The sequence below is a fragment of the Ylistrum balloti genome, unplaced genomic scaffold, assembly GCF_031769215.1.
Source record: "Ylistrum balloti isolate Yb309-2 unplaced genomic scaffold, AGI_CSIRO_Ybal_v1 Utg369990, whole genome shotgun sequence".
Classification (NCBI taxonomy): Eukaryota; Metazoa; Mollusca; class Bivalvia; order Pectinida; family Pectinidae; genus Ylistrum; species Ylistrum balloti.
In genome coordinates, this window is record NW_026782073.1 from 568,905 (window position 1) to 584,209 (window position 15,305).

Here is a 15,305-nt window from a genome sequence, read left to right on the forward strand (position 1 = left end):
TATATAAGTGGCAAGATCATTTTTAAAACATTCATATAAAAATCACTTAGTAATTAATTTCTAAAATGAAAGAAATGATAATCAAAATAAAAATTTGGGAATATGAAATTAAAAAAAAATATCTTGAAAAGAGATTGAGGCCCACGAAGGAGAAATGGAGGCATCAATTCCAAACAATTGAATACTGACTAAATTCAATCACATGCAATCCAACGAGTGATTTTACTAGATTAGGTCAGCGTTTCCATCTATTACTGCTATATGATGGCTATCCTCTAAACCAGGCTCATAGACATACATTGATGTTAATGGTTACAGATCACTCTATGTTCTGTACCTGCACACTTTTCTTGGTTGCCCAGAGTTTATCCAGTTTTGTTTTTAAAATTGCACATACTTCTAATATTTTTGTTGATACCACATTCTACCAAGACGTACCAAGCTGTGTAAGGTCAGCTGGGTCAGTGATTTTCGAAGTATAGATCAATTGATTTGTGGTGATAATTTTTTAATGTCAAGTTTTTTTTACAACTGGTCAAATGGACTTTACATCTTTAAAAAAAATCCCACATTTTAATTTTCTTTCAATGAAGGCCATTCATAAATGACCAGGCTTGGGCTGTATTATTCTTAACCCTATACTAGAACCTGGTAGCAGAAAATACAAAAACAACAATTTGCACTGCTAAAAACGAAAATTTTCATTTCAGAACCCACTTTAATTCTCACATTTTCTGTGAGCTCCCACAAAATCTGATGCTTTTGAATAGTGTTCTTTATGCAGCAGACCTAAAAGCACCTCCTTCCAAAAATTATGGTTATCACTGCATGACTGCAGATGGACCAAATAGACATCCCTCCTTTGATAAGACCAACAAATATTTTATAAACAAATGTAGGAATATGGAGCTAATAACTCTGCATGGCATTATCACTTGCTGTATAGCTGTTAAGAGATCACACTGTTTTCAAGACACCAAAATGCTTGCAAACAAGACAACTGTTGTCATTGATATTTTGTTTTTGTGGCAAAAAATAAAAATGCATAAAAAATTGAAATCTTGCAAGTAGCAAAATCACCCCTAAAATCACTCGCAGACAAAAAAGAATTTTGTTGAGATGAGTTGATTTGTTTTTGAGGTGCAGCCCAGAAATCTTGTAAACAATGATTTTTTTTTTATTTCCATTGTTTCTATGATAACAAAAAAATATTGGAAATGAAATTATACCAATAGCAAAAGGCTCATCTAGAGCACAATCCTCTCCAATGGACGAACAAACAGGGCCGTGTTAAATATCCAGTGCAAACCATATTTAGCTGGGGATAATACCCAGATATGGACTATTTGAAGACAGTTGGACAACAGCCAAACAGTTACTCCATCAGCCTTCCATCATCAGATGATGGGCTTAAAACATTGCTGATTATGGTTTAAGTTTTTTAAAATCTTTGGCACAACTTGCCAGGTAGTAATAACACAATGTTTCACAAACTATAGGTTACTTTACCATCCCTGTTCAATTCTGTTATAGTCCATCTAATAAGAACACAATTAATTAAAGAAACCTACCCTAGATCCTTCAGTTTATCAAGATTAAAGAAAAGTTCACACAAAAAAGAAAGAATTAAAGTGTTGATATTTTGCATTTCAATAACTACAAGAAACATGCTATGATCTATTTAGTCTTTATTATATGAAATGAGACAGTCTGAATGAAAAATGATTGCTTACTTACACAGTTAAGTAATGGTTACATATGCAGTCCAGAAACACTGGTACCCAAACATTTTCTTGGGAAAAACCAATTACAAAAATGAGGTTCATACAAACTTCTCGATGTAAAAACAGTTATGGACTTTCACATAATTGATGCATAACTTATTAATAAGGTTTCAGCAGAATAACAAGTTTTTTCTCATTTTACATACACTTTTCTAATCTCTATTACGTAACAGAGGATGACTTACAATGTACATTGTCTGTGAGGTAAGCAAATACCATCACAGACTAACTGAATATGATGGTTCGGAAATCCTGTTAATGAGGATTTGGGGAAAGATACTTCTTTCTGGTTATTTCGAATCTGTAATGTTATGTTTATTTAAAATGTTTCCATAAGTTCAATGAGTGATTCCCTTCACTTTTTTACAAACAGTTGTTATTGCATTGTGTAGGCATGTATACTGAACTAGCCATTACATATGTATAACAAAGCTAACAATAAATGATGAGAGTACTAAAACTGCCTCCCACGTCTACACCTAGTATATCATTGATTACAATAAAACATACAGTTAAACAAATAATAATAATAAAGAAAAGCACACATTTACCATACAAAAATCTACACAACACTACTGATAGCCATAGTGGGTAAGTGCTGAGGAACATGGATTTATTCAAAAGTTTCAGGTTTTATTACTTTAACACAAGAAATGGTTTAAGTATATATTCTTAATATTACATTTAAATTTGGTGCCCATTTTAATATGTTTTATATGAACAACTAGTTTGTCTCTTCTAAACATGTTACAGGAGGGAAACCAGGGTCCAAGGTGTCGCAATACAAAACAATAAATATGATTAATGAAATCTGTATTCAAAACATAGTATACAATCTGTGGAAAGGTAGAAATGCAGAGGCCTATTAGATATCAGTAAGTATTCATCCAGACATTTATTCATACACCAGGAATCAAATGCTGGTCCTATGTCTTGTGAAACATAATAGTTTTCCTTATCTTCCCAATATATGGTCACACCAAACTAGGTGTAAGAATACAGTATATAATAAACATAGAAACTCCATACTTACACTGAGGAATGGATAATGTCATACAAATATAAACATTTTGTATTATACAACAAGTAGAGCATTGAGACATAAAATGGTTACACAATGACTTGTATGAGGTCAACACATCAGAAAATTTTTCTGAAACATCTTAACATTTTTACAATACAATGAAATATATAGAGGATATAAGTTGTTACTTGATGAATAACACTTATATTTCATCAAGTGAGGTAAAAACTTTGATATTTTTCACACATGCACAGAATGAATAAAAAACTATGAAAAATTCCACCTCAACAGATGAAATATAGTGGCCATTCATCAAGACACAAAAAGTATCTTATCTACCGGTATTACATTTTTTCACACAACACTGATGCTAGTTTGAATTTTTCACTCTATCTATTTGTGTGCTCTGGTCATTTCTCTTTCATATCATCTACAGTAGTTTCAAATCTAAGACACAAGTCTTCAAATAATTAAAAAGAAAAGAAAAAAATCCAGATTAGCTAGGATCAATACAACTGTAAATTTTCAACAATCTCTACCAGAGTTGTGGTTCCTTACGATATGACAATGCACTGTGGGAAAATTTCATTTTTTCACTTTAAATACTGTGATCTGATTAGTCAAAAATGAGTGAAAATATCAAAACTATTTATTTTCACTGTGTTAATACCACCTGTATTTTCAGTAAAAAACTGATATTTCAAAGCAAAAGATATAATAATGAATATCATAACTTACTACCTGTTATTGTTCACATACTTTCACAGGCAGAATTCTTCAATAAGTAGTGTATCTACACAAGATTTTCTGCCAAATGTTGGATCTCATTTTCTCAGTAAAGTATCTAAACTGGTACACTGTATTTATCAAAACCAAACACAATCATATATGTAAGTTTTAATGTGTAGATTGACTGGATTAAAAAACACATTAATTTCTTGTACATATTTCCATTTGTGTATCATATATGTATATCAGGGCAATTTTGACAGATTATCACAACATTTTGTAAAACAAAGAAAAGTGTTTCCCTGGACAATTTTCCTTTAATACATACAAGGAAATGTTACATTCAACTATCATCAGGACACTTATATTACAACTATTTGGTGTAAAAAGCCAATACCAACATAAGGACATGCACTCTGATCATATAACAGATTCTCTTAAATCTTACAGAGAAATTCTCAGGTAAGTTTTTTTCTTAAAAACATGTACCATTCAAAACAAATTAATAAAACGTCTATTAGGATATTTCTGAAGGCTGAGATTACTGTCCCGTAAAATGTCCCTGTAGCTTCCATTGCAAAAGTATTAAAACATTATTTTTATGATATTTGATTTTGATAATACTTTTGGTAACTCGTCATTTTAAATGAAAAATCTACTGATCTTTCTTTAACTCACTTGCTGTTTTCTCAGCCATTTTTGCCATATTTACATTTTTATTTTTTCCATGTCCTTCCTTTTCCTCTTCCATAGTGCGTAACTTGTTTTGAAGGTAGACAATAAGTCTACAAGTAAGCAGTAAGAGGAACACAATAGACAGACTCATTTTATCAAGACCCTCGTCCAATGCCCAGTGTGAATACACATCCAACAACATCATCAGCAACATCACAATATTCACTGCATCTTTTACTGGTCCTGAAACATTATTCAAAGATACATATATTCATAGTGCATCAATAAAGACCAAAATCTCGGAAGTATTTCATCCTTGACCAACGAACACCAAAATCTAACCAAGTTTAGAAACTGATGTTGTTATACTATGGAGTGAATATGATTCAAATCTGGTGATAGGTTCATGAGATATCTTGTGAAAAACCATTCACTGTTAAAGTGTGGCCTTCATTACCTTGGACCACAGTAACCTGTATCTGGAAAGTAAACAACACAGGCAAAAATCCAGTCCAATATGTGGATCATACAAAATGGTAAGAAACTTGCCAGTTTGAGGCCAGTCTCTGTTCGACGGAAGTATGTCATTACTAAACATATATTTTTTCAAGGGGCTAGCCAATTGGCTGACTCTGCGGAGTTCATATGGCGGAATTTACATTTGAACAGAATGACATGCTTTCGTTTACAGAGATGGGTTGAGTGCTTGTAAAACTTGTACAGAAATATAGTGACATTTGGCTGTGAAACATTATGTGACAAACATTCGTAATGTTATTCAAACATTAATAAAACAAGTTTTAATGATACAATGTAGAAGTGACACTACCACTATCTAAATCAGTTCAAGGGGTTTATGCTTTCAAAAGTAGTCAAGCATGGTGACTGTCCATTATGACCTTTGACCTTTAACTGTGATCTAAGAAGAGATACAACCTGACATTGTGATATTATGATGTTGATATCAACAAGAGATCCCAGAGGGATCTTGGCGCCCACCATTTGAGGACCTGTTTTCAGTTCTTGATGATTTGGTTATTTTTTTTTTGTGTGTTACAGGTGTTGTAAATGTTCATGAACTGGTCTTCATTTAATGTACTCAATGATGGCACATGATATTTTTATTAAGCACCTATTAGCAAAAATCATTTGAAAAAGATCCCAAAGTATTATTAGATAGCAGTCAGTTACAGGTGGATAATGGACAATATGCTTGTGCTGTATTACTGTCGACATCCAAGATGGCTGCCTGTGGGCCACCTTGATTTCAAATCAGTCCAAAAAAGGTACAATGCACAACTAGGGACCAAGGGAAACCAATATCTATGAAATATCAGAAGAATCCATCCAGTACTTCCTCAGATATAGCAGTAACAAGATTTTACTCTCAAAATCCAAGATGGCTGCCTGTCTGCCATCTTGATTTCGCATCAGTCCAAAAAGGTATAATGCACAACTTGGAACCAAAGGGAACCTGTATATGAAATTTGAGAAAGATCCATCCAGTACTTTCCAAGAAATAGCAGTAACAAACTTTTACATTCAAAATCCAAGATGGCCACCTGTCTGCCATCTTGAATTCGAATCAGTCAACAAAAGGTACAATGCACAACTAGGGACCAAGGGGAACCTGCATATGAAATTTGAAAAAGATCCATCCAGTACTTTCCAAGAAATAGCGGTAACAAACTTTTACATCCAAAATCCAAGATGGCCACCTGTCCACCATCTTGAATTCGAATCAGTCCAAAAAAGGTACAATGCACAACTAGGGACCAAGGGGAACCTGCATATGAAATTTGAGAAAGATCCATCCAGTACTTTTCCAGAAATAGCGGTAACAAACTTTTACTTCCAAAATCCAAGATGGCCATCTGTCGGCCATCTTGTACTTTCCAAGAAATGCGAATCAGTTCAAAAAAGGTACAATGCACAACTAGGGACCAAGGGGAACCTGCATATGAAATTTGAAAAAGATCCATCCAGAGAAATAGTAACAAACTTTTACATCCAAAATCCAAGATGGCCAGCACTTTTCCAGAAATAGCGGTAACAAGAATTGTTTACAAGATGGCCACGGACGGACAAAAAAGGTACAATGACGGACCACGGGCGCAGGGCGATTTGAATAACCCACCATCTATATGAATAGATGGTGGGCTAATAAAATATAATTAATGAGATGTCTTTTATACAAGCGTTTTAATTCAAAAGTGACATTTAACTTTGAATAACAACCACAAAAATCTGATGTAGAGCCTTATGTTGTGATATTATGGTTTGAATATCAACCAAAGTTGTAAATGTAGGTAACCATGCATGACATTTGCTTTGTAATAAAGACACATGCAGTTACATGTAGTGTTGAAAATGTGATGCTGCATGTCGGATAGTTGTTTGTAATGTTTCCAGAATAAATTTAAATGGTGATAACCAGTGTTGTCGGTGTTGGTTGTCTTTGTCAAAGTAAAGTTATATCCAAAGGAGCTGCCAAGGTGTTAGGAGGTTGGCGCCTGTTGGTAGTTTGTTAGAGAGGTAGTGTTTATACCAGTTGGGTACTATTGATTGATGTTTAATTTGGTCAGATATTTAGTCTGCACAAGATTTGGGTTTAAGTCATCTATCCATTGTGGTTGTATGTGGTTTGTTTATGTTGTTTGTAGAAATCAATACATACAGGAACTTTTGTTGTTATTGAATAATAGACCACCATATACAACTTCATTCTATTTTAAGTATTTAAGCTTTCTCTCTACAAAGCCAGGCCTGAGATTAGGTCTCTCACTTGAAACATCATACTGAAAAACAAAATTTCATAGAAAATTTCCCAATAAGCAAGTTAATACCATTTATTTCACATACCAGGTATGGCCACAAGTATCACTCCACACACAATTTCTGATCCACCAAATATTTTCCTGTATGTGTGTGGATTTGGTTTCCATCCTGTTAGCTTTGCAAATGGAAATACCTTTGCACTCTTGATAAATGACTTTCTCTGGAAAAGATGAAGATAAATAATATTCTACATTTCCATGTATGTTAAAATATTCCTATACATAAATGACATAGTCTTTAAACCAACAGCTTTCACATAGATGACAAGGATAAACTCTTGGTCTTCAGGGCAGGTACCCTTAAAAGATTTTTTTGTATTTTTTTCATGAAAAGTATATTTGAAAACAACTCTAAAAAGCAGACTTTTAGGTCTGCATTGCTTATCTACTCTTATAGGTCATAAAGAGAAGACACAAATGCCCCCTCTGGCAATCAGGGGGAAATGTGAATATTAAAAGTAAAGAGTAATTGACCTGCATCTTCTTATAATACTGTACAAGTACATGTCAAATTTCAGTTCAATATGTAACCTATCACACCTTTGATAAGAGACCTATTACTGGCATGGCCCTGGATCTCTTCGTTATTGATCATGACCATTTAAAAACTATCACAAAGTTGACTCTCTGAACTTTAAAGATGGTCATGGTCATTCTGTTGAGCAAATTTGACTTTCAATTATTGAGAAAACGTAATTCAAAGGGAAAATTTGATGCTGTAGCCAAAGCATCAGAGGCATATCAATGTCTGGGGACGAAGCTTTAGTGTCTGTGCTGTAAGAGTGCCTTTTGACTAATAGCTAGGTAGCTAAATGGTATTTTCTTTCAATATTAGTCATGACAGTCACATGAATCTTCAATTTTTCTTAACCCTAGCCATTTCTGTTCTGTGGAACGGGCAGTTATCATTTTGCCCACCATTGTGTGACCTTTATTTGTTCTTTAAAAGTCAGATCTTTTCCCTTCTTTTCTTCCTTTTTTAAGAAATAGCAATATAATTCATTAACTACCTAATCCAAGATGGTCCCCTGTCAGTTACGTTATTTTTCTGATCAGTCCCAAAATCATGAGGGCACAATTAGGGACTAAGAGGAATCTACATATGGAGTTCAAGAAAAATCTATCACAATCTTTCATAATCCAAATCAAAGATTGTCGCATGTCAGCATAGCTTGAGACCAAAAGTAACCAACATATTAAATTTGAGAAGGAACCATTCAGTACTTTACAGAAAAATCCATACCATACTATCAAAGTCAAAATCCTAGATGGTAACCTGTTGGCAATTTTTGCATTTGGATCAGTCCCAACAGCAAACAGGCACAAGATGGGACCAAGGAGCATTTACTGTTACACGTCTTGTACTTCTCAAGAAAGAGCTATAAAAATAATTGTGTACGGAAAGACAGACCATGGATGGACCAGGAGCATAGAGAAATTAGAACTGATGATCGTGGGCTCAAAAGCAAAGGAATTTTCCTGTGTGAAGAAATTGGAGAAGGAAAAAAAAAACACATTTTTGGGCTGGTTACCCTATACATTTTAAGATGCCCGCCTAGGTGATGGGCGAGAGTGGTACATATGCACCATTCGATCATCTGTATTCAAAAGCAACGATGTGGTGTGAAATGGAACAACTTAAAACAGTTCAACTTAAGGAACGTTAAAAAACATAACTTAACCGAGTTGTCTCCCCTCACCCGGTAACTTGTATGTTTGGTTCATTGAAACATTTGTACGTATATTTTGTATTCTCATACAACCATTATGTTCATAAACGTGACATGTTGCGATCAGAATATGCACGAAAATGACTGATTCTTACACTATTTGCTATTCTAATTTCTTTTGTAACGTGCCGCTCTGTGTTAATCTTTTTCACTCACCATTTGCCTGTACAGTTCATCATTGATTGACGGTGATAACTTCAACGTTCCGATAAAAATGAAAAAGATTCCCAAAGTCAATGAAAGAACCCTTAATACAAACGAGGCCATAATTTCTTCAGATTTTGGCGAATTCTTTAAAGCATGCCTCGCTCAGCTTCTGCAACTTCCAAGACAAAGAACGACAACCCCCATCACTACTTCCGTTGTAAGGTCATATAAATGCTTGTTTTAGATTTTTTTCAGTAGTATTCCTTTAATGATTAATTAAACTTATGTAATGGAACATACTGGGATTTTAGGACATTTAGATGCATTTTTTTATTAATCATTATCGAAAACGTTACTTCATACTACAAAATAATTTTTCAACAAACATTTGTATGACTGAGAGTCATTAAAGTAAACTTCCGGTCGGTAGGTAAGCGCCGAAGCGGTGCGATTTGGATCTAGATGACATTGTTGATTTTTTTTCTAGTTATGAGTGAGATTAACACCAACTTTTAACACAGTTTAAAGAACATTTTCTGACATTTTGTCTTACACGACAATTCATTTTAATTGTCACCCGAAACGAAGATGCGATATTTTAAAAATAGATATGAGGACTACAAAGAAGGTTCGGAGGTTTACATCGATCAAGGCAAATGGAAAGCAAGTATTGAGCAAACAGTGAAAAGCATAGTGCATGGTATGCCGCCGAATCCTGCCACTTGTGACGGAGGTCTATACGTTGGTAATGCTGGAGTTGCATATATGTTTTATTATCTTTCAAATTGTGACTTGTTTTCATCTCACAAGGCATATTTTCTCGAACAGGGTATGATGTATGTAAAAGTTGCCATGGATTATGTAGAGAGAGGAGGACATCGGGGTGACCCCCCTTGTTCCTTCATACTCGGATCCGCTGGGACTATGGCAGTGTATAGTTTGCTGTTCCATATTGCTGGCAATGAATCGAAATCGAAAAAGTTAGCTGAACAGTTTGCAAAATTGGCAGACCATGCAAGACCCATAGCATTCTACCGATATGGATCAGATGAGTTACTGGTTGGCCGAGCTGGTTATCTGAGCGGTGCACTTGCATTACAACAAAAACTTGGCTACAAGGTTCGTAATTTGTAAGAAATGGATTATTCATTTTGTCATGAGATAAAATTATCTGTTTAATTGATTGGTGCAAAACTTCCTAATTGTGGTATGAAACAACTGGCACAGATTGGTCATGGTTTGGTATGACTTGTACCTGTAAGGATGACCACCTCATGTTTAGAATATTTAATATGCAGAAGATTTTAATGTGAATATTTCTGTTTTCCGTTGTAAAAGGTCTATCACAGAGCGAATGCATATGCTTCTTTCGCCCATTTGGTAGAGTCATGGATTGTCATGGTAGAGATTTGGGTTCCATTCCTGTTGGGGTTTTTATTGTTCTGTTATACTGTCAATGCACATGTATTGATTTTTTGAAATCAGCTGAACAGCTTTATGAGGAAGGACGTAAGTAAACAACAATGATGGTGATGATGACACATAATCAAAATTATGAGGTGTTTGAGTTATAACAAGAAATAAAGTATTGTTATGTTTATACCAATGGTTTATGTTGTTGTGGATATCATTTGTATTGCTGTATATAAATTTGTCAGATGTTTTGCAGTCTCACTGTTCTGAATAATCAACAATGAGGGACATTTTACTCTTCCACTAAAGCAACTTGTTCAAGGACAGGGAAAAAGTAAAAAATGTTGCCCTTTGTCCATCATGTTTTTTAATTACATGTCAAATTTATAAACAGAATTTGCCATATACACTATTTTATATCAAAACTAAGATTGATGACTAATACAAGTTAAAGCTGCATTCTTATTTTACCAACAATAAGCCCATGGTAAAGAATCTTGGTTATCATTTTAATCCAATGTATCCATGTCTTTTCTTGTAGGCTGTGGATGAAGACACATTAAAACACCTATGTACTGTGACTGTTGAGTCTGGAAGACATTATTCATATTCACACAAACCTAAATCTCCCAAAGGTGTGAGGTCACCTCTCATGTATGCTTACCATGGAACAGAGTACTTGGGTAAGATGAATATTAATGCAAATTATAATTACTTTCATTTCATCAACATTTATTTACATATCTTTGGTATATGTAGGGAATATCAGCAAATTGCTTTTAAGATAATTGTGGTAGAAAAACTAAGTAACATTTTACTTAAATGAAATAAACTGAATAAACTTTCCAAATTCTACCATATAGAAAAGATACTTGACAAAATCTCAAGCTTTAAATAAAGCCACTAAAGAATTAAATTATGTCATCATTAGTGTGTGATAAGCTGTCTCTTACTGGTTGGTCCACTTTGTTGGATTGTTATCTACACTGTATAATAACATTGTGCAGATTTGTATATGAACTAACATAGTTTTGTTTATTCCTTAACATAAAGAGGCATAGATCAAATAGTTATGATATGTGCCTTTAAGTGAATAATGCCATTTGAGGAAAAAGTTTCAGAGAGCTTATATGAATGTTTAAGGGATATTCTGCACAAAGTTTGCAAATTTCAGGCGGTTTTGTACCTTTTTAGAACTTATTCTAATGACATTTTAAAAACTAATGTCAGCATCAAAATATCTTTCCTGAGGTTAGTTTGAACAGGCAAAAGTGGTGGAAATACATCTTGCCAACATAAGAAAAAAAATATTTATAAAGCATTGAGGAATTCATAACTCAGTCACCAACTGCATCATAGATTTTATGACAAGTCTACACAGGTCTGTACACTTTTAACCCATAACTTGTTGTGTTATTGGAATTCTACTGATTTATTTAGATTATTTTGCAATGTTCGCTTAATAAAAAAAATTAAATTGATTGTGAATCAGTCTAACTAAACTAACTAAATAAAGAATTACCACAAATTTCATATCATACAATTATTTGTATGGTCAATTGAGACATATTCTATAAGAACAGAAAATCCTTTTGTAATTTTTCAATAAAACACATCTTATGAAATCCAAACTTGTGCCAATATCCTTTTAATATTCAGGGAACAATAAAGTTTTCATGATATACTTATGCATTTACATTTCACCATAGCCTTCAGGAATAAAATCCCTCCATGGGATGGAAGGTGAAATTAAGGGCATGAAATTTTGTTAATTTCTCAGATAAAGGGGCATAATTCCATTAAAGATAGTCAAACTGCAAAATAACTCCATGAGGCAATACTTGATATTGTACTCTACTGTTGTTTAAAACGAAATGTGAAAATAGAAAAAAAAGAATTGGAAAAAAACATGATTTGGAGATGAGTGAGTGCACAATCAGACAAATATCTGTGTTCATTTTCACAGAAAAGGGATAAATTCTTTAGTTTGGATTATTGTTACTTTATGTCCTATTAAAAGCCAAGGGCATTTAAGGACGTGCCAGGTGTGGATGGTTGAAAAAAGCTGGAGTTTCATGGAACAAAATTCACTGACCTGCAGCCAGTACCTGGTGACTGCCCCATGTAGGCCTCCAACCCATTACCCAGAGGAGAGCAAGTGATAAAGGGAGGCTGATGCCCTAACCACCCAACTATGGCGGCCTGTCAAAAAAGAGGAGTCAAATGCATAATCACTTCAGAGGGCACAATTCCATATAGCACTAGCACTTCAAGTGAAAATTCCAACACATTTAATAATAAATGATGCATTGCCACAGTTTGTTTTTCCACATAAAGAGGCATAACACTTTAAAAAAAGGTTGAAATGAAAAATAATTCGAGGGGTAACAACCCCAAATGGTACTGGCACTTAACATCCATTAGAAAATAAGCAGATGTGTCAAAGGTGTCAAATGTAAAATCACTTTCGGGTGCACAAGTCGGTATGGTATTGTTACTTGGAAATCTTAAGAAAATCCACAGTTGCATAGCTTTCTAGGGCAGGGGCTATTTCTCCAGTATACCCCTTACTTCATTGCTTTGAGTAATAATATAACTAATGCAAATAAAACAAATGCATACATCACACTTATCTAAAGAAAAATAACTAGGTTGCAGGGATCTACTTTCAATGTAAGTAATATCAACATTTCATTACTAAAAATAACCCTAATAAAAGTACATCAGAAAATTGTCTTAAAGCACCAAAATATTAAAACTATGTTGCAGTGACTTTCTTTCAAATGTAATACAATGTTGATCTCAAAATACAAGGCAACAATTCTTGTTGTTATTAAAATAATAGAACTAAAAACGTAAATAAAAATTTTGATGTCTGACAAATACACATACAACTCATTGCCAGTCCATATGCTGTGTTTATATTGCATATTTTGCATGTTTGTTTTGGTCAGAAAGTTAAATCAATTAAAAATCAGATGATTTGAAAAGTTACCTGATCCTGCTTTGTAGGTGCTGCCCATGGTCTGTCTGGTATCCTCCAGATGTTACTGAGTTTCCCTGAATTTTACACCTGTGAGGACAGTCAGATGGCTGTGGAGGATGTCCACAAGGCAGTTGATTTCATGTTGAGTCTAGAGCAGACCAATCATAACTATGCCCCCGCAATGGACGAGGTTGGCAGGGGTAGACCTGAGGGTGAAGACCTTGTTCATTGGTGTCATGGTGCCCCAGGTAAAGGAACCTTGATAAAGACTATAAATCATAATCCAAATGAGGTGATATTATGTCAGACTTACAAATTTCTAAAATGAATGGTATATTTTTTATTCTTTTTTCTGTTTGTTTATGCTAAATACTTACATGCTGTATTTATGTTTGCTTTATTTCTTTTAATTCCACACAAAAATGGGTATACTTTGATATATACCAAGGACTAACAGAGACCTTATGGTCCTTTATCTATCACATGCTACCCAATGTTGTTTGGAAACACACTCCAGTCTGTGTCTGCGTTATTTACCATTTTTACTGTAGGTGTTGTGTACTTTCTAATTTACCAGATCAGTAGTATGTCAGGAGTTATCAGTCTCTTGATTTACTCCAGGTATTGTGTACATCCTTCTTCACTGTATCTGTATAATGTTAGGAGTATTCATCCTCGTTTCATTCCAGATGTTTTGTACATCCTACTTTACCAGATCTGTAATGAGTTAGGAGTAATCACCCTCATGTTTCACTCAAAGTGTTTTTTACTTTCTGATTTACCAGGTCTGTAATGTTTCCCTACAGGTTATGTCATTCTAGGTGTTATTTACGTTTTTTACCAGATCTGTAAGCTATACTGATAGTGATAATCAGTCTTTCTTGTGTTACACTAGTATACAAAATAATCAAACTTTTTGTTCCACTCTAGGTGTTATTTACCTGTTCGCCCGGGCCTATAAGGTTTGGGGAGATGAGAAATACCTTCAAGCCTGTGTAAGGTGTGGAGAGCTGACATGGGAGAAAGGACTGTTGAGGAAAGGTCCAGGTATTTGTCATGGTGTGGCTGGAAGTGGCTATGTCTTCCTCCTACTGTACAGGCTCACTGCAGACAAGAAGTATCTGTACAGAGCACTCAAATTTGCAGAATTCATGTTCACACAGGAATTCATGAAGGGAGCACGAGTTCCTGACATGCCTTTCAGTCTGTATGAAGGGTGGGCTGGAGCAGTCTTGTTCCTTGTAGACCTCATGCAGCCAGATAAAGCAGAGTTCCCTCTTTTCAATGTTGTGTTTTGAAAGCAAGTTTTTATTTCTGTTAAATATTTCAGCCACGCAGTTCCCTATCCTTCAAAAAAAACTTTGTGGACATGATTTGACTGCAAACCTTTATGTGCATTACATTTCTGGAAGACACTAGAAATTCAATTTTTGCTGTTTGAAATGGTTTGAACTCTAATATTATTAATATTTTGTTTTTATATGTATATATATCTTGAATACACTGTTAACAAGTGAAATTTGAGTATCTGTTTGTTGTTGTTTTTTTTTGAAGATTACTGCCATGGATTTGCCTGTGATCAATTCTTTACTGGACTGTTTGAGTGCAGAATACTATCTGGGTCACATGCCCTTACAAATTATTTCCTTGACAAGGCTAGATTGTTAGCAGTGCTTTACCATACATAAATTTGCTTTTGTTCAGTTTTCGAAAACAAAAGATCAGAAATTACAGTGTCAACTAAAAACATAAAATGAGCTGCAGTCATATTCCCATGGCTCATTTAAATTCCACCATTTTTTGGTTTTGAATTTTGATAAAAACACTAGTCGCTGAAGCTGCAGCTCAGACATATGTACCATCACAGCTCTTTATTTCCTTGCTGGGTTTATCATCCTGTGAAAAGCCAGAATTACTTTGAGACAAGTTCTCCTTATTGTGGCTACTTTGCTGATCAACATATAGGAGTCACTTAGGGTA

At 34.4% G+C, this 15,305-nt stretch overlaps 2 protein-coding genes across 2 annotated transcripts; one reads left to right on the forward strand and one right to left on the reverse strand.

Moving 5' to 3' along the window:
* Positions 1–1,673: 1,673 nt before the first annotated feature.
* LOC132547935 (novel acetylcholine receptor chaperone-like) lies at positions 1,674–9,095 on the reverse strand. Its single transcript, XM_060211741.1, has 3 exons — positions 8,936–9,095; positions 7,075–7,210; positions 1,674–4,455 (listed from the first exon to the last, which is right to left on the reverse strand). The coding sequence occupies exons 1-3, from the start codon at positions 9,044–9,046 to the stop codon at positions 4,193–4,195; spliced, it is 510 nt and encodes a 169-aa protein (XP_060067724.1). The 5' UTR covers positions 9,047–9,095; the 3' UTR covers positions 1,674–4,192.
* Positions 9,096–9,339: 244 nt separating this feature from the next.
* Positions 9,340–14,849, forward strand: LOC132547936 (lanC-like protein 3). The gene is made up of 4 exons (XM_060211742.1): positions 9,340–10,045; positions 10,881–11,022; positions 13,352–13,573; positions 14,256–14,849. Exons 1-4 carry the CDS (start codon positions 9,515–9,517, stop codon positions 14,621–14,623), a joined length of 1,263 nt encoding a protein of 420 aa, XP_060067725.1. The 5' UTR covers positions 9,340–9,514; the 3' UTR covers positions 14,624–14,849.
* The last annotated feature ends 456 nt before the right edge of the window (positions 14,850–15,305 follow it).

Excerpts from the sequence above, each read along its gene's own strand:
- LOC132547935 (XM_060211741.1), bottom strand. The coding sequence starts at position 9,046 with ATGGCCTCGTTTGTATTAAGGGTTCTTTCATTGACTTTGGGAATCTTT. Across the intron at positions 7,211-8,935 it reads ATGAACTGTACAGGCAAATG|AGAAAGTCATTTATCAAGAG; the intron begins GTGAGTGAAAAA and ends CATCTTTTCCAG. Across the intron at positions 4,456-7,074 it reads GATACTTGTGGCCATACCTG|GACCAGTAAAAGATGCAGTG; the intron begins GTATGTGAAATA and ends ATAATGTTTCAG.
- LOC132547936 (XM_060211742.1), top strand. The coding sequence starts at position 9,515 with ATGCGATATTTTAAAAATAGATATGAGGACTACAAAGAAGGTTCGGAG. Across the intron at positions 10,046-10,880 it reads AACAAAAACTTGGCTACAAG|GCTGTGGATGAAGACACATT; the intron begins GTTCGTAATTTG and ends CTTTTCTTGTAG. Across the intron at positions 11,023-13,351 it reads CCATGGAACAGAGTACTTGG|GTGCTGCCCATGGTCTGTCT; the intron begins GTAAGATGAATA and ends CCTGCTTTGTAG.